Source organism: Sceloporus occidentalis, unplaced genomic scaffold, assembly GCF_023333645.1.
Source record: "Sceloporus occidentalis isolate IW3139 unplaced genomic scaffold, rSceOcc1.0.p SCAF_164, whole genome shotgun sequence".
Lineage (NCBI taxonomy): Eukaryota > Metazoa > Chordata > Lepidosauria > Squamata > Phrynosomatidae > Sceloporus > Sceloporus occidentalis.
In genome coordinates this window covers 90,886-109,623 of record NW_028317144.1, presented here as the reverse complement: position 1 = coordinate 109,623, position 18,738 = coordinate 90,886, and the positions used below count along the sequence as shown (strand labels likewise).

The 18,738-nt window shown below is 38.5% G+C and overlaps 1 protein-coding gene across 1 annotated transcript in view; it reads left to right on the top strand.

Annotated features, from left to right (window-relative positions):
* LOC149279479 (von Willebrand factor A domain-containing protein 8-like) overlaps positions 1-18,738 on the top strand; it is a gene marked incomplete at its 3' end in the record, with an annotated part of 134,341 nt that overhangs the window by 27,032 nt on the left and 88,571 nt on the right. The window contains exons 2-5 of the mRNA XM_089501115.1: positions 5,594-5,671; positions 9,142-9,272; positions 9,679-9,789; positions 14,500-14,667. Of these exons, the coding sequence (XP_089357241.1) occupies positions 5,594-5,671; positions 9,142-9,272; positions 9,679-9,789; positions 14,500-14,667 (488 nt within the window). The remainder of the gene's footprint in view (positions 1-5,593; positions 5,672-9,141; positions 9,273-9,678; positions 9,790-14,499; positions 14,668-18,738) is intronic.

The window sequence follows — 18,738 nt, the reverse complement described above, 5'->3', positions numbered from 1 at the left end:
AAAACAGGACAAGATTATGGGAAAACACTTCCCAGAAAAACCTATTATCATATATAAAAGACCAGGAAATCCTAAGAAGAAACTAGCCCCAGGTGTACTACCAAATTCAAAAGATAGAATATTAAAACACATGTTTTTAATTAAATCTAAAAAAAAAGTGAAAAATGCAAAATGTGTTTATTTCAAAAGAAAAAACTACAGGTTCGAGATTCAACACTTCATCCATTGTTTAGCAAAAAATGTAGTATACTTTTACAATGACCCTGTGGAGCTCAATGTATTGTTTGTACAGACCATTAAGGGGGAGAATTTTGGAACATAAAAGGTCAATTGAAGATAAAAATATAATATTAAGTGTGCCTCAACACCGGATCCACTGTCCCACTTTTAGAATGGAACATTTTATATGGTTTGGAATTGATGTGGTTATTCAAATTGTCCGAGAGGTAAAAAAGTTGTTACAACATCAAACAGAGTGGATTGATAAAATGCAAACTTTTTAAAGAGGTCTGAATCTTGAACTTGATATACATGCCTTTATGAAGTAACATTTAAAAAAAAAAGTATTTTCTATATTTTTGAATATTTTAGCCCGTTCTCCTGCTGAAAATAATTGTCTTTTTCTTGCTTTTAACACGAAGGGATATGTACAATATTAAAATGACATACAGTGTGATGTTGATTTAGGAAGCTGGTAAAATCTATGAATTATTTTAACATTTTTAAAAAAAAAAATATTTCTATGAATCGGCTCTTCAAATAAGATCTTACTATAGATTTCATATCATATTTTTTGTAATAAAACTTTTTAAGGTCCTGGAGTGGCCTAGCCAGTCTCCAGACCTTAATCCCATAGAAAATCTGTGGAGGAAGCTGAAGGTTTGAGTTGCCAAACGTCAGCCTCGAAACCTTAATGACTTGGAGAGGATCTGCAAAGAGGAGTGGAAGAAAATCCCTCCTGAGATTTGTGCAAACCTGGTGGCCAACTACAAGAGACGTCTGACTCTGTGATTGCCAACAAGGGTTTTGCCACCAAGTACTAAGTCATGTTTTGTAAAGGGTCAAATACTTATTTCACTAAGTAAAATGCACATCAATTTATAATTTATTTGAAATGCGTTATTCTGGATTTTTTTGTTGTTATGCTGTCTCTCACTATTCAAATAAACCTACCATTAAAATTCTTTGACTGAGCATGTCTTTGTTAGTGGGCAAAATTAGCAGAGGATCAATATTTTTTTCCTTCACTGTAAGTTGTTGGGGGGCAAAGGTGGCACTGTGGGACATATTGTTTGTAAAGCCGGGGTGCCCCAGGGATATGTTCGCACTGGAGCTCTATGGTTTCTAGTTGCACCCCTCGTTTAAATATTTCCAGGGCTGCTTTCTATTCCTGGTCCGGCCGTGGCCCTGCCAAGAAGATGCTGACGGTCCTAATAACAGGCAGAAATGTTTGGTCATTACTCAAATGATCCAATCTTAAGAGAAAAAACATATATATTATACTTCTGACTTTACAATATGATTCCAACCTTCATCCTGTAAAATCTCTCCATCATTGATCTAGTTGATCCCAGCCTGGAGATCAGGCCTTTCAGGGCCTTTGTGCCAGGATCAGCAAGCAGTTGAAGACATGCATGTTTGCTTTGCTGGCTCCTCTGGAGTATTCCATTCTCCATACTTACAAAAAAAAAAAGAATTGAACTTCTTCATGCCTAAAAGAACTAATATATTTTGTCCCAATTTTTTTTTGTTTGTTTGTGACCTTAAACATACTTCAGTAAACATGTTGTAAATGCGAAATGTATTCTATGCAAATAATTCCAGGATGGCGTGGTATGGTTCATTACTCCACAAGGAAACTAACACACAACACTACACTTGGCACACCGTCAATCTGTGTATAGCGGACCACATTCCAATCCATGATTCCATTAACTTGTCTTTGAGCGACCAGGATGCGGGAGAAGAACAGGGCAGTGGGTTTTGATGTACTGAGCGTTGTCTTTTCCAAGGAACCCATGAAGAAGATTATTTTTGCACCTATATAGAGAAAACACTAGAAAACTAAGTATATGATGGAAAGAGAAAGGCCTTTTTAACGGTTCTATTCACGGTATGTCTGTTACACACATGAGTAAGTTTAAACCATATGTATACTTAACTAGAAAAGTGAATGTAAATTATATATGGGTGGAATTTAATTTAGCTTTTTGAATTTAATTCCTTTTGTTTCATAAATCATATAAAGTATGACATATATATATATATTTCTGTTCTGCATATTTTACCAGTATCCAGCAAGCAAATACAGAGTGTTTAATATATATATATATATATATATATATATACACAACCTAAAGTAAACCAATGTTAGCACAATCTATAACACAACACCTAGCAGCTAGCACTGGGATGTTTAGAAGGTATAATAATACTTTCTTAGTAAATAGCAACATACGGCGAACACACGCACAGACACTGAGTTGTGTAAGTTGTGTATCGCACAGGCCGCCCGCACACCGGTCTCTTTCCGGGTATGTGACCGCCCGCAGCGCCGCACAGCCGTCTCTGCCATGTAGAACGCGGCGGGGGGAAGCATTTCCGGACGGACTTTGTGCTCCTCCGTTCTCCTTCCCCAACAGCACCGGAGCCGGTATCAAAAGCAGGACCTGTAGAGGACACTTAAAGTGACAAAGTAAGAGAGGGCGAAGCCGCACGGCATGTGTCATACTTATTGTGTCTGCCACACATTCTGTGTTTCGCGGTTTATACACATGTATTTTCCCTATTAACGCCACTCGTATCACATGCACACCGAGCAGTGTCACTGACACACACACCAAGCAATGTCACTGTCACACACCAAGCAATGTCACTGTCACACACACACACACACACACACACCAAGCAATGTCACTGTCACACACACACCAAGCAATGTCACTGTCACACACACACACACCAAGCAATGTCACACACACACACACCAAGCAATGTCACTGTCACACACACACCAAGCAATGTCACACACACACACCAAGCAATGTCACTGTCACACACACACACACACACCAAGCAATGTCACTGTCACACATACACACCAAGCAATGTCACTGTCACACACACACACACACACACCAAGCAATGTCACTGTCACACATACACACCAAGCAATGTCACTGTCACACACACACACACACACACCAAGCAATGTCACTGTCACACATACACACCAAGCAATGTCACTGTCACACACACACAGCAGTGTCACTGACACATACACACACACAGCAGTGTCACTGACACACACACACACCAAGCAATGTCACTGTCACACACACACACACACACACAGCAGTGCCACTGACACACACACACAGCAGTGTTACTGACACATACACACACACACACCAAGCAATGTCACTGTCACACACACACACAGCAGTGTCACTGACACACACACACACAGCAGTGTCACTGACACACACACAGCAGTGTCACTGACACACACAGCAGTGTCACTGACACACACACACCAAGCAATGTCACTGTCACACACACACACTAGTGTCACTGACACACACACACAGCAGTGCCACTGACACACACACATAGCAGTGACACTGACACACACACACACACACCGAGCAATGCCACTGACACACACACACACAGCAGTGTCACTGACACACACACAGCAGTGTCACTAACACACACACACAGCAGTGTCATTGACACACACACACAGCATTGTCACTGACACACACACACAGCATTGTCACTGACACCCACACACGCAGCAGTGCCACTGACACACACGCACCGAGCAGTGTCACTGACACACACACACAGCAGTGTCACTGACACACACACACATACACACCAAGCAATGTCACTGTCACACACACACACACACACAGCAGTGTCACTGACACACACACACACACACAGCAGTGCCACTGACACAAACACACACACAGCAGTGCCACTGACACACACACACAGCAGTGTCACTGACACACACACACACGCAGCAGTGCCACTGACACACACACACAGCAGTGTCACTGACACACACACACACACACCGAGCAGTGTCACTGACACACACACTGAGCAGTGTCACACACACATTCTATACATTTGTGTATATTATGCAGATGTATTCTTTTCCTCTGGCCCTGTCTCATTCACATTTAGTGTAATTATAAAGCATAATGCACTTTAAGGTCATTTCAGATTCACATTCATATGTCTACCAAATGTAAAGCAGGGTCTTGGTGCAGGAGGGCATGCAATATAATGGTTGAAAGCACGTTACGTTCAGTCGTTTCCATCATGCATTCACCAAAATGAACTGAGCTGGGAGCCCATAAAAGGAACACACAAAGGATCCAGGGTGTAAGTCCCTATATTTACATGAGACACCCTAGTGGCTATATTTGGAATTTCAAAACTACATGAAACGTGGACAGAATTTCTAGCCACAGCTCATAATCTGAAAATCAAAGAGACTCGGGGGCCATGCCTACACACTAAGTCTATGATGCAAAGTTACGGTATGTCTGTTACACACATGACTAAGTTTAAACCGTTTGTATACTTAACTAGCAAAGTGAATGTACATGGGCAACTAAGAGCTTGGCCCTTCAACCTGCATAGTAAAGTTGATGAGCTGAAATATTTATTTGGTGCTCCTACTCAGGTTTCATACTTAGTACATGCCATTCTTCTTTTCCCCATTGTAGGAAGCCCCCTTCCCCATGCAGTCACTCCTTCGCTTACCACCCCCAGCGTCTCTCCCAGCCTCATCTCTGAGAAGGGTCAGATGTCTACTGAACCAGCTATTGAACCATCGGGGAGCTGCGCCTCAAGTCCTTCTCCGGAGCCACACTACTTCGACAGGTACAGTTTCATGGACACAGTGCAATCGAAAGGACAGATAGTACAAATGTCTGGAGTGCGTTACTTGTAACGTTTAAAGCCTTGCTCAGTGCCCAAGTAAAGAACGGAAATCAGACGTGGTAGGTTTGGTTAATACTGATTTTGGTCATTTTATGGGCATACTGTTGTATGTTGATGCAGTTCTGTTCATAATGGCAACAGCCTTATACGCGAAAAACTCCCCAGCGTTTAACGAAAAGGTATTAGGCCCCTAAGTGCTTTTGGTGGATATGCAGTATATAACCATGATCTCTCTTAATGCAGACATCACATGACCTGGACAGACATATTATATGGATCATTTAGTTAGCTGTATCATAAAAAAACACCACATGATTAGCAGTCCTGTTATTTTTTCCAATCGAAGGTGGAAATGGTAACAATGTTTCCATACTGAAACCTGCAGTTTATGTTTAAAGCGAGACTAAAGAATAAATGCTATTGGACATTTATATTATTAGCCACATGTTTTATTTGTCAGAGATTCCGAACCAAGTCAAAGCAACATAAAAAAGCAGCTACAGATGGCATTTTACGTCGTGTGCTTGGAGGGCATCGGTTTTGTTAATATCACACCTACAATTTAATTTTTGACATAAACAGATTAAAATATTTCAAATGTGTCTGGCCTTTCCTTCTCCTCTTGCAGGTGACACGGTTAATATCGGAGATGTATCCTATAAACTGAAGGCTCCAAAGAACCCAGAACTGGTGCCACAAAACTACAGTAAGCAAATGTTTGCGCTATACATGCAGATGTACTTGGTTAACCTTTCTTTTATGTTCGCAGCCTTTTTAATAGCATTTTCTATATTATTTTCGGGGTCCATTATTTGAAAACCTTCGTACTTAGTTGAATATAATGTGGCAAGACAGAGTTAAATTATTTAGAGCTGTCTGTGGTGCTGAAAATGTCCTCCTTTCGTTTATTATAAGCAAATTAAACTGAACTGGGCATTCATAAATAAGCGAAGGACTACTTAATGTAGCAAGGAAAACATCATCTACACTGCGCTTGATTTTCGCCAAATTTTGGGCAAATGTGCAGTTGATGTTTTTATTTCTATAACAGTGTGCAGTATACATGTTTTTATTTGGGCAGAATCTGAAATGTACTCAATTTCATATCATATGTTAGAGGACGGCCTATAAAGAAGCCATGATTTGCAAATAGGCAATATGGCAACTAATGTGGCCCCCCTTCGGTATCATGTAAGAAACCCGACACGCTCGAAGAGTTGTAAACATCATAGTTGATTTTCATTTTGCTCTGTCTGTCTCAAGCCTTCTGGGTTCCTGTAATTGGGCTTCACTAGTCCAGTATGCAAAACCCTTTGTCCTAATTTAACATGATAGCCTGATCTGTCAGATGTGAAAAGGCAGTAAAAAAATTACTTGAATTTCCAACATAAAACAGCAGATTAGAACATAGCGCCATACAGCATTTGAAATATTTTAGCGGTTACTTAAACTGCCAAAAATAATTCTCTAAAAAGAATCTAAGCAAATATAGTATAGATTCTAGGAGGAAGGTAACCCTCAGAATTGTCCCAATATTATGTGATGTGAGAAAAAAAATTAATTCTTTTGATATCTTAAAATCCAACCGTTGTGTTAGAGCTGCTGCGTTGCAGTATGTATATAATGCTTGGAACAGTGGATCGTTTCAAAAGTAACTCTCTGACTTGGCTAAATTCCCAGAATACAGTTACTATGTAGGAGTGATTTTTCTGAAAACGTTTTATGTATAGTTTAAAAACAAACCGCCCTACGCATTTTGAGTGAGTCACATTGGTGTGATTAAATATATGTTAGGTATTTTGTTTTATTTAAATGATCAACAGTTATAGGAAATGATTCAAGTGTCATTTTCATCAAGTAAGATGAAAACCCCCTATTTAGAAACAAATCACTCACAAATGAAGTATATAGTAAATCTCAGAAAAAATAGCCCAGTTGCTTCTAGGAGATATCACCGTAGAAACAGAAGTAGGAGTTTTCTTTCAAGATGACATTGAAGAATGTTTTATGTGTTTTATCTGCCATTATATATATATTAGCCTTCCTTAAAATCCCTCATACACTTCTGCTATTTTTGGTTGTCCTATAAGTCATCTTTCTTCAGTCATTCTGAGATAGACTTGGCTGTGTGTTAGGGGTCGTTGCTGACGGACCCCGTTGCAGTGGCCTCCACCTTTCTGCTTGGCCATGAATCCCATGTTTGCGCAGTGCGATGGTGGAGACAGCCCTGCAGATCCCTTGATCCCTAAGGTTCTTTGTGACTTCCTTGAGGAACTTACTCCCTGCTTTTTGAGAGGTTTTGACAGGAAGATTTACTACTGTCCTAAACCCTCTCAGACTGATATGCAATAACAACGTTTCCGTTCAGAACGTCCTTTTTAACATGGCATGATGCGCCCTTGGTACTTTATGTTCTGATAGCTTTAATCTGATGGCTAGGAGCAGCATTAGTTATATTTACATTTGGTAGATCTGGCCTCAAATCCGATCTGGCTGTTTAACAAAACTTTTTTTAAATTGACCTTAATAATGCTTTTCACTGATTGAGTTTGGAGCAATAACGTTGGTGTCACGCTCTCTCAGACACCCCCCTCTATATTTAGAACCCACAAAATGATCTGACCGAAATAACTAAATGTGGAAAATATGTAGCAATGCAGAAAATCAGTCATACGGGGCAAGTTCCTGTATGTACATCAGACTTTAGATCTCTTGATCTTTGAGTTGATTAAGCTGTCTTTAAGTAGATTTGACAAACATGTGATGCAAGAATTCCTTTATCTGGTTCTGATCAGCGGCGTTCATTGGTTCCAAGTTGCCTTTTCAATCACCTTCTAAAAGGTTTGCCAGCGACCAAAGACATGCTAAAAACTGACCTACCTATTTTTTCACTTTTGTTTCACGGTAACAGCACCAACATCTCGTTCTTTCCTGACACTCATGTATACGATGAAATAAAGAAACTTATGTGTAGACGAAACTAGTTTTGAAGCTAAATTTATAGATTTCAAAATTTGGGATAATTTCTAACCCCGCGGTTATTTCTGCAGTGTGGCGTTATTATCAAACTGACCATGTGCAAAATAGCACATGGTGCCCCCCAGCCTGGCCAGGCAGCGTTGTAACACCACACGCTTGGAACATGCACAATACCTGTTTAGGGATGAAACGGGCTTCGGTTGTCGGCATTTTGACTAATCAGGACCCTGCACTTATAGGTTGTTAAGTGGGCACTGATCTCCTTATCTTCTTCTCTCATTTGTCTATACATGTATCGCCGTGATTGAGACCTTTTATATTGTAGCTTTGGTTCTCCTGTTGGTACAATGTATCTATTCGTTGCTCTGTTTGTTAGCTTGTAAGCCCCGATCTTGGTTTGTCAGCCACAAGTATGAAACTAATTGATCGATAATGGTAGGCTTTTTCATTTTAATATACTGGAGTTGTGCTCGTTTTGTTCTGGCTAACAATTAATCATGAAAATCATTTAATCTGTAGAATGAAGAAAAACAGCTTTACTTTAATGGATATATAGTGAGAAGCTTATGGCAAAATTGAATTGGAACATCTGACAAATGAGTCAATAATTAGCTTTAATTTGTAAATTTGATTGATTATGTTGTGTTTCGCTCTATATTGGTTTAGCTTGATCAATTTTCATTAAAGAGTGCTTACTGGTGTACCTGGTGTTCTTCAAATCCACTGAAAACTTTAAGCTTTGCATATAATAACATGATTCTAAATGCAGAATATAGTATAGCTAGATATTTATAGTATTTTATATTCTGAAGCGTGAAATACCATGATCAAATATGTGAAATTCAATATATAATTGTTCAGATCCAGGAAATCGAAAGCTGATGTAGACAAACTTCAGAGATGCAATGAAAATGAGAAATAATTCCCTTAGTGTTTGAAAAGAAGAATATATAATATTATATAAGAATATTGTGTATAGTTTTATAAGAATTCAATGTACTAACTCCATCCTTGCCTTATCTTTAAATGAGCGATTTTATCCAATGTGAAATAAAAGAACCTATAGCATTAAATATTCCATTTAGATTGAAAAGAAGCAGTGAGTTTATTCTTATTTTATAACACGTTGTGCATATGAGCATTGTTTCTGTGATAAATGAGTGGTTTATAACTGGGTTGTTTTCTGTTTGTCTTTAGCCCCTGAACCTTTATGCCAGGCAGTAGTACATCATCTGAGATGGATTATGCAAAAAGACCTCCTAGGACAAGATATATTTCTCATTGGACCTCCTGGACCTTTGAGACGATCTATTGCTATGCAATATTTGGTAAGCTTATGTTTCTTGGGTTCACATACTTTATATTAATGGATAATATATAGGGAAAACAAAAGGTAAGACTTAAGCCTACTGTTATTGCTTAATTATGTGAACTGCGAGAACGTTAAGTGTTTGTGGGGGTTATTGACAAACACTAAGGGCCAGAGTGAAGAAGATAACAATTAAAAGAAGGAACATATTAGAATTAACACAGATGATTGAGTAGTCCCTTTTGGTATGTAGATCAAAGCCAATGATATAGATGGTAAGCCTCACTTGTGCCCACTTTGTTTTTCAAAGTGTATCTTTAAGTGTAATGTCACAGCTGGTATGTTTTGTTTGGCAATTGTGTGGTGGATTATTATCTGGTAATATAGATAAAGTGTTATTTATAATATTCCATAACTCATTTTAGGAGCTCACCAAGCGAGAGGTAGAATACATTGCTTTGTCCAGAGATACTACTGAAGCTGACCTCAAGCAGAGGAGAGAAATCCGTGCCGGGACGGCTTTTTACATTGACCAGGCAAGTCGCTGACACTCCGTGTTGGCCATGTGTGCAGAACAAGTTTGAAAGCTAAACCATTATTAATTGCTGGCCAAATAATGTTCCTTTTACACATTGGTTTTCTTCTTTGATTTTTTAATGAACATGGGATTATATTTGGCATAGAAATCTTGAATGGTGAGGGAAATCGGTAGCATCAATAGAGAGACGGGAACTCATTTCTGAAGGTTTATTCTGCTCTTCAAGCTTTTAGATTAATACATGTCACTGATCATATACATTTTGTTTAGATATGGGCAACCACCCCATCTCCATCCTGACAGATCATTTAGTATCAAAGCTCGGTAAATTAATTTAAACCAATTCTACTGCTGCTTGTTCTAATTTATCATGTGTATTCTGTAAATCAACTTAAAATAATTTACTCAAATTCACATAGTGTTTGGGGGTAATCTATGAGCTTGTAATTACACTGAATCAACAAATGTGACAATAGAAAAAAGAACATTGTAGTTAAATATTTTTAAATGAATAGTTAATTCTTGCCCAGTTACCATTTGCACAGGGGCCCAAAAAGAAGTGTGTATGCTTTTAAAGGTGGGGGATTACTGTTTATTTCTGAATCTAAAGAGTTAGACACCCCTACTCAAGATTCTGTTCCACCTACTCTGTGAATTTAACACATTTGTTAATATATGCAGGATTAAAATAATTCCTAGTACCCTTGAATGACCAAACCTTTCAAGTAAAATCTTGCTTCCTTCATTTTTTTTTTTTATTTGGAAAGGAATTCCCAAGTGTTGCCAAGAAATAATTCTTTGAGTAATGTAAATTTAATTTCTGTGTTGTTCTTATGCAATGCTTCCTTCAAAAGGAGGAATAAAATGCCAGATCTGCCAAGGTTTATTTGCTTAACATATTAGAGCAGGGCCGGCCCAAGGCAAAATGCCGCCTGAGGCGAATTTTAAAATGCCGCCCCCCCCCTTATCTACCCTTCCTCTCCCTCCGTCCCTGACGCCCCCCTTATCTACCCTTCCTCTCCCTCCATCCCTGACGCCCCCCCTCCATTATCTACCCTTCCTCTCCCTCCCCCTCCGTCCCTGCCCCCCCTTTGTACTTACCTTTCAGCAGTCCTGCGGCGAGTCTCCCTGTTCGGTCTCGGTGCCGGCTATGAGGAAATCTTCCGGCACTCAGCATTACAAGCCGGCACCGAGACCGAACAGGAAGACTCGCCGCAGAGGAGAGAGAGAGGGGCGCCGAGCGGGTACTGACAGCTTGGTAAGCGAAAACCACTTGGCGCCCCTTTCTCTCTTTCGCTTTAAAAAAAAAAAAAGGGCTTGGGCCTTCAAAAGTGCCGCCTGGAGCGGTTGCCCCACTCGGCTCCATTGTCGGGCCGGCCCTGTATTAGAGCGTTTAATGGATGTTTTATCTTAGTGAAACAGCAGCTTTTAAAAGACTGTTAAATACAGTGCCGGTGATATTGGTACCCTTGGTAAAGGAAGCTGTGAAGAAATGTCTTTCTTGTTTAACCTTTTGATCTTCTCTTCAAACAATACACAAAAACACCCTGCTCGTGGATATCAAGTAATTGCAAACATAACACAGCTTTATCCAAAAAATGATGTTAAATATATGTGTGTGGCACAATCATTGGCACCCTTTTAGTCAATACTTTGCGCTACCTCCCTTTGCCAAGATAACAGAGTCTTCTCCTATAATGTCTGATGATTTTGGAGAATACATTGCAAGGGATCTGAGACCATTCCTATCGAGATCGATGCTGGAGGACTCTCCTCTTCAGTTGACCCCACAGGTTTTCTGTTGGGTTCAAGTCAGAGGAGTGGGATGGCTACGGTAGGACTTTGATTTTGTGGTCAGTAAACAATTTTTGTGTTGATTTTGATGTATCTTTTGGATCATTGTCCCGCTGGAAGATACAACCATGGGCCATTTTAAGCTTTCTGGCAGAGGCATCTGGTGTTCATGATGCCATGTATCCTAACAAAATGTCCAGGTCCCTTTCTGTGACAGAGAATAAGCAGAAAGTAAGTCCAAGTTACAAAATAGCATCTCCTGTAATGTGCTTGTGATTTTCATTTTTACTGCTATAAATAAATAATGTATTCCAGTTGCTTAAAATTAGACCGTGTGTGTCTGCAAATTGACAACATCAGCAATCCATTTGAAATAAATTGCCTGGTAATATATGCTAGCTACAAGAGGGGCCAAGAAGCTAATTGCAAAAATGGAACAGGCGACAGAGCTAATTGTATATGCCTGCCGAAGACACCGTGTTAATTTGTACATGCGAGTGAGTGGCGTGTGTTGTATCCCACATGAACTGTTTCAGTGCCAGTTAAAAATGTATGTCGGGAAGATGCAGACCCCAGCCAGAAAACACAGTATTGGGGATATTTATCTTATGTTCTAGAAGAATATGGTGAGTTAATCCTCTGAAAATATATCAGTAGTTATATCTATTTCTTTCAAAAGATGGACGTGTTTACCAGTGACAAATAAAATGATTTTTAAAAATGTTGCCCATGTTGACATAAGCTTGGCCAGGGGCTATTAAAACACATCAATAATTTTGTTTAATGCTGTGGAAAGACCCCTTTGTTTAAAGACCACCTGCTATTACCCACACACAAGCCTGCCCGCGTGCCACGCGTGCTTCTGTGCGCTTGGATCTCTTGTTCCATGAATGCGTTGTTTTTAGAACAAGAAGGTGTATATGTATGATGTTTAGTACATTTGAAAATAAGTGACACATCAACTTTCTTGGTTTTCCAAGTTCCAGATTTATGTTCATAAATAAATACAATAATAGTTAAAGTAATATTACTACAATAATAGATGGTAGCTGTTTATGGCACAGGATGCCTGTAAACATACATGCGCCTGTATAAAAATAAGAGCCATTCGGCCTGACCCTGACCCATTTTTTTCTGATGTGAAGACTCAAACCTTAAGAAGTCCTTATTCTTGTCTTAGATTCAGAGTATTTATGCGCCTATCCCATGTATTTCGAAATTCCATCTGTATATTTAACTCCACCACTTATTTTGGGAGCTTCTTCCACTTGCCCACAACCCTCCCATCACACCTATGACCCTCTAGTTTTATGAGATGTCCACCATGGAGTGTCACATCATGTACTCTGGATTATACTTTTGTACAAAATGTACGGATCTGAGAATGTGGCTTACACATGCTATAATTATTCACATTAATTAATAAAATGTTTTTTAATGATGTGTAGGATGTATAGCAGTTCCTTAGTCCTGGACACATTTCTGCAAAGTTTTATTCCTCTCACTTGAGATATGTCTTTAGTGACTCTTCACTTCACTCTTGGCTATTTAGAAACCGTTCAGCCCAGCTGGTCTGCTGTAAAAAATTCAGTCCTTTAAGCTTTCACATTTATAATCCAGAATCAGACGTTCCAAAGAGCTGCCCTATTTCCGTTGTAAACATTTTTACCGTGTCTGGGAAAGCTTGTTTATTCTCTTCTTCTTTTACGCACTCAGTAAACCTGTACAGGGAACCTGTTAATATACAGCATTCGCCGAGTTTGGTCTAATTCTGTCAAAAGGCCAGCTGGGGGTATTGCTGGTCATTCTCAGTGGAACACATTTATTTTGTTTTCCATTTTAACATGTTAAACGAGTTATAATTGGGCAGATGGTAAGTAGGTGTATTGGGATATAGCTAAGTAAATATTTTCTAATTAGCTCGATGGAAATCATGTTCTGTGTAATTTCAGTATGTCCGACGTGACTCACAGAGAATAAATTTTGCTGCATACCGTCTAGTCGTAAAAAAAAAGTTAAAAGCCATTTGACCTTTCAGATTGCTATTGTTCTGATTGCCTATTTGTTTTTTATAATATTGGGTTGAATGCCACTGTTCTATATTAAAAATATAAATAAATATTTGTTAAAGGTTGTATAGATTTTGATTTTCCAATTTAGAAACCATAGATTTTGGCTTTCAGAAGGAAGGAACCCTTTGGCTCTTCTAATCTGCCTGTTTTTGTACTTGCTGTGAGATGTGGAAACCTGCTTGCTCAAACTATTTTTATAACTGGGAATAGTAACACATGGTTTCCTCTGTACTTGCATAGTATTTACAAAGGTGCGTTACCGAAAGACACAATTGTTCATTTTTAATATTGTATTATTTTTCATAGACATAGCTGAGTGATATATATATATATATATATCGTATGCAAGACAATTATTAAATAATGCTCATTTCTGTTGTGGGGCAGCTATGATTGGATTATTTGTATTTGTGTTCTTCAATTACCTAGTAGTGTCATATATGCCTCCTCGGTCCTGGAAAGCTTTATTATTAATTTGTGAGTTGAATTGGCTGTATTAGGTGTGGGAATATATCCCTGATATTTTTAACACAAGGGCAAAACTCATAAAGTTTCTGCCTCCTGCAAGAATTTGAATTGTTATAATGTTGGGGAGATGCCTCTGCATCCAATCATTTGTACCAATTTCTGTATGTAGCAGATAATACCATTTTCTAATGGAATTCACTGCAGATCCTCGTTTTCCTTAAAATGATCTGTATATAGCCGAGCACGGCAGGATCTCTGGTGTGTTCTAAGTAGAACGTACATTGCATAATGCCAGAGACTATGATTTCCTTGATTACACCATTAGCATTTCTTGATTACACTAATGTTTGTTTCATCTTTGATTGTCTATAAAGTGTGCAGTCCGGGCCGCTACAGAAGGAAGGATACTGGTGCTGGAAGGTTTGGAGAAGGCAGAAAGGAATGTCTTACCTGTGCTGAATAATTTGTTAGAGAACAGAGAGATGCAGCTGGAGGACGGGAGATTCCTTATGTCTGCGGAACGTTACGATAAACTGCTCCAGGTAAATATAAAACAACTTCTGGTTATCTGTTATACGTATTAGTAAAAACAAATGCTATATATATATGTATGGACAATGATACGTTGTTAAGGATTGTTCTTCCTTCATAAAGAGAAGTGCAAAAATGTTCTTCTCCACCGCACAACTTCATTCCATATTCTGATGGGGCCACCCCATTAGCTGTGGCTGATCCAGCTAATGTAACCAGGATACTGAAACAAAGGTCAAGGCAGGAACAACATTGGGAACAAGCCTGGTAACGGAAACTAGATAAACAGTCCAAAAGATAAAAAAAAATAAAAAAATAACCAAAGTGGACTCATCAACCAAGAATCGGGTATCAGTAACATCTAGGTTTCACCAGAATCCTAGAGACAGATACATACAAATATACCTTGTGTTTCTAAATGCCTATACATACACAGCGTCTTAGTGTCTCAAGTTTTATGTAAAGTTTATGTAGTTTAAGATTACCATAGGTGCCAATGCTAGCATACATACTGATTTCTTTTCTTTTAAATATTTTGAATTCCTGATAATTTAAGCATGCTGTTGTTGCTGTACTAGCTATCTAGTGATCAAAGTTGATTAGAGGATCAAACAACCAAATACTAGCTAAAATATCCTGTATATTTACAAAATGAAAGCTTAACGATTTATATGAAGTATACTGTACTGCACAGAGAAGCCTAAAAACACATCAAGATAACATAACATATCAAATGAATGTTAATAGAATTGCTTCTCCAAGTATGTTTAGATGATTTTGAGCTAACGTGGCCATATGGAGAATACATGTAATTTTATTATATATATATATATATATATATATATATATATATATATATATATATGATAAATTGCTTTTCCTAACACACAAGTAGAATTATTGAATTACTTGATCAAAGGCAATAAAGGCGAGTTTCCATTTTTGTCCTCCTATAAAACATTTGTATTAGTTTAAATCAATGATCACTTAATGCTAATATAAGAAGAGAAATTAGCTTTTAACTTTGTAAAAATCAAATCTCAAAGTGTGAGATTAGTTATCAGTAGCTTGGCAGGGACATAGAACAGCACTTGCTTCCGGCTATTTAGAATATACCAGTTTATCAATGTCTGCTTCTCTTATTTACCCTCACTAGTTACTTTTAAGAGGGTCTGTTGAATTATATAAAATTATGAACTCTACAGATGAATATTCTGTTCTAGTTTATTAACAATACCATTATTTTTGCCTACATTTTCATAAATGTTTTGCTTAGTACTTAGTTGATTGTGAAAAAACAAAACACGGAATGCAATTATACTTTTATTGGACCATGATTTTTATTACTATAGTTAACGAGTAGCAAAACAGTTTGGGAAATAAATAATTGCATCACCGGGCACATTATTTAATCACTTATTCACATACAGATAAAGCCATCCACCGAAAATGTAATAACCGGGTAAGGAGGGCATTAGAGTGGCAGCCAAGAAGCCAGTGGTTACTCAGGGGAGCTTATCTGAACTACAAGCGAGGTGGAAGGACCCATCCTTTGGAAGAGCTACAAAGCTGTGCTTTATGGGGAATTATGACAAAGAAAGCCATCTTAAACCCACCAGACTTTTGCAAAAAGCATGTGAGAAAACAAATGTTCTCTACCCCGGGGAAGCCAAACCAAAATCCTTTGGCTTCAGTTAACAATGAGATGTGTGATGCAAAGCCTATATAGCTCATCATCTCTAGGGTGAAGCATTGTGTTTGCCGCGTCGTGTTGTAAGTATGGCTTCATAGGTAGGGACCGCAAATTTAGTCAGGATGGAGGGCAAGAGGGATGAAGCAAAATGTTGGGCTGCTCAATTGCATCACCGGGCACATTATTTAATCACTTATTCACATACAGATAAAGCCATCCACCGAAAATGTAATAACCGGGTAAGGAGGGCATTAGAGTGGCAGCCAAGAAGCCAGTGGTTACTCAGGGGAGCTTATCTGAACTACAAGCGAGGTGGAAGGACCCATCCTTTGGAAGAGCTACAAAGCTGTGCTTTATGGGGAATTATGACAAAGAAAGCCATCTTAAACCCACCAGACTTTTGCAAAAAGCATGTGAGAAAACAAATGTTCTCTACCCCGGGGAAGCCAAACCAAAATCCTTTGGCTTCAGTTAACAATGAGATGTGTGATGCAAAGCCTATATAGCTCATCATCTCTAGGGTGAAGCATTGTGTTTGCCGCGTCGTGTTGTAAGTATGGCTTCATAGGTAGGGACCGCAAATTTAGTCAGGATGGAGGGCAAGAGGGATGAAGCAAAATGTTGGGCTGCTCAAAAGAAAAGTCTAGTTCGTGACTAGGTCGGAGGTTCCTCTTGTGGCAGGACTAGTCCTAGAGATGCTGGGAAAGTTACCTTGGAGTGGTTAAAACACAACTACCTTAATCTCTCAGAATAGCCCAGCCCTCAAACATATCAAGTTAACCCAGTAAATATATGTCGCTCTGTATTGTTCTATGTTTATTGCATACAGTTCATTCTTAGGGGCATTTGTTTTTAGAACGCTTTAATAAGTACAGCTCACATTCATGTTTTGGGTTTTCACTGCCACAATCGCATCCTAGTTTTGCTTTTTATGTTTATAGTCTGAATCTTCTCTTCAAACCTCCCAGAATAGTGAAAATTAATGGTATTATGAGTAAGCTTTTCCAGTAAATTCAACACTATGAATGTCAGGAGGCCACCTATTCATACAGAGGCCTATTTTGTGTTTCTGGCACACAACAAAATATGCCTTTGAACGTTAAGTAGTAATGATAAGTTACCTGTGGTGGAGACCGTCTGATTTTCTGGCACAGACTGCATTGTTATTTCTGAACTGACGCAGAGCTTCACATTCACTTTTTAGCAAACAAGAAGCATTTTCTGATTTAATCTGAGTTTATCTCTGAGGGTTTTCAGTGTCCTGCTGGCAATACATGTTTTTATTGTGTTTGAATATTGTTAAAGGGACACCCCAGTGTCCCAGACAGCTTCCTCAACAAAGAAGTACGTTTATTAATGCTAAGAAAAAATTAAAACCATGAGAGTGCCCCTATGGAAATCATTAGGAGCCTTTTCTGATCATGTATGCAGGGGGTCCGGCTAAACCAGCCCTGGAACCCTTGCCGAGCCAATGCTGGGAGTGACTGGTGTTGAGTATATAACATGGAAAGAGATGTTTGGTTGAACAATAGGTTTGAGGCCGGAGAAAGCGGCAAATGCATATGGAGAATTCTGCAGAATCCCTTCCCATTCATTTGCAACAAGGACCACGCAGACGTTTAAAGGGGCTTTTCAGCTATCATAAGTATCAAAGTGTATATGATGGTTGAAGTGTCCTTTTAAATGTGTGGTTCTCCAAAAAAGAAAGTAACTCAGTAATCATTAGACAGCCATCAATGTATGAAGACGGTGTTCTTCTGACTATCATGTCTAAGACTACAATGTCTCATACTTGCACTGAAGAAGAAACCACTTGCCAATAATGGTGGGCAACAAAAATGCAACTGACTGAAAGAGTTAGTTTTTTTTTTGTTAGGATTCTGACTTTGCTATTTTTGAGCATAAATGTTAATTTTGAAAATCCCTCAGGAATTTAGTTGCAGAAGATTAAAAAAAAAAGGATTACTTCAAAAATTAATTGTCATTATTTTTGGCTCATGCTGATAGCCGTTACTGATCTCCGTGGTAACAGATTATGAATCTGTTGGGAAGAAGTAGACTTATGTTAATTTCCTCTCATAATGAATCTCATGAATACATTTTGATGGACCTGTGGACCATTATTTGAAATACCAAAGATAGCTTATTAAGCTGCTGGGAACCAACATTTGAAAAATGAGAACCCATATCTAAGACAATTTACTGTTTTATTAGTGTGATATGAGTTTTATGAACACTGGGTTACCATCATTTCATTTTAATATAAGAAGTTAGAAAAAAGTGACCTGTAAAGGTTGACATTATTTGAATTCCTACACACTAATTTTCCAGTCAAAATAATCCTCTTAAAGAATGCACTTTCATGGTAACACAGAAGTAAATAAAATTA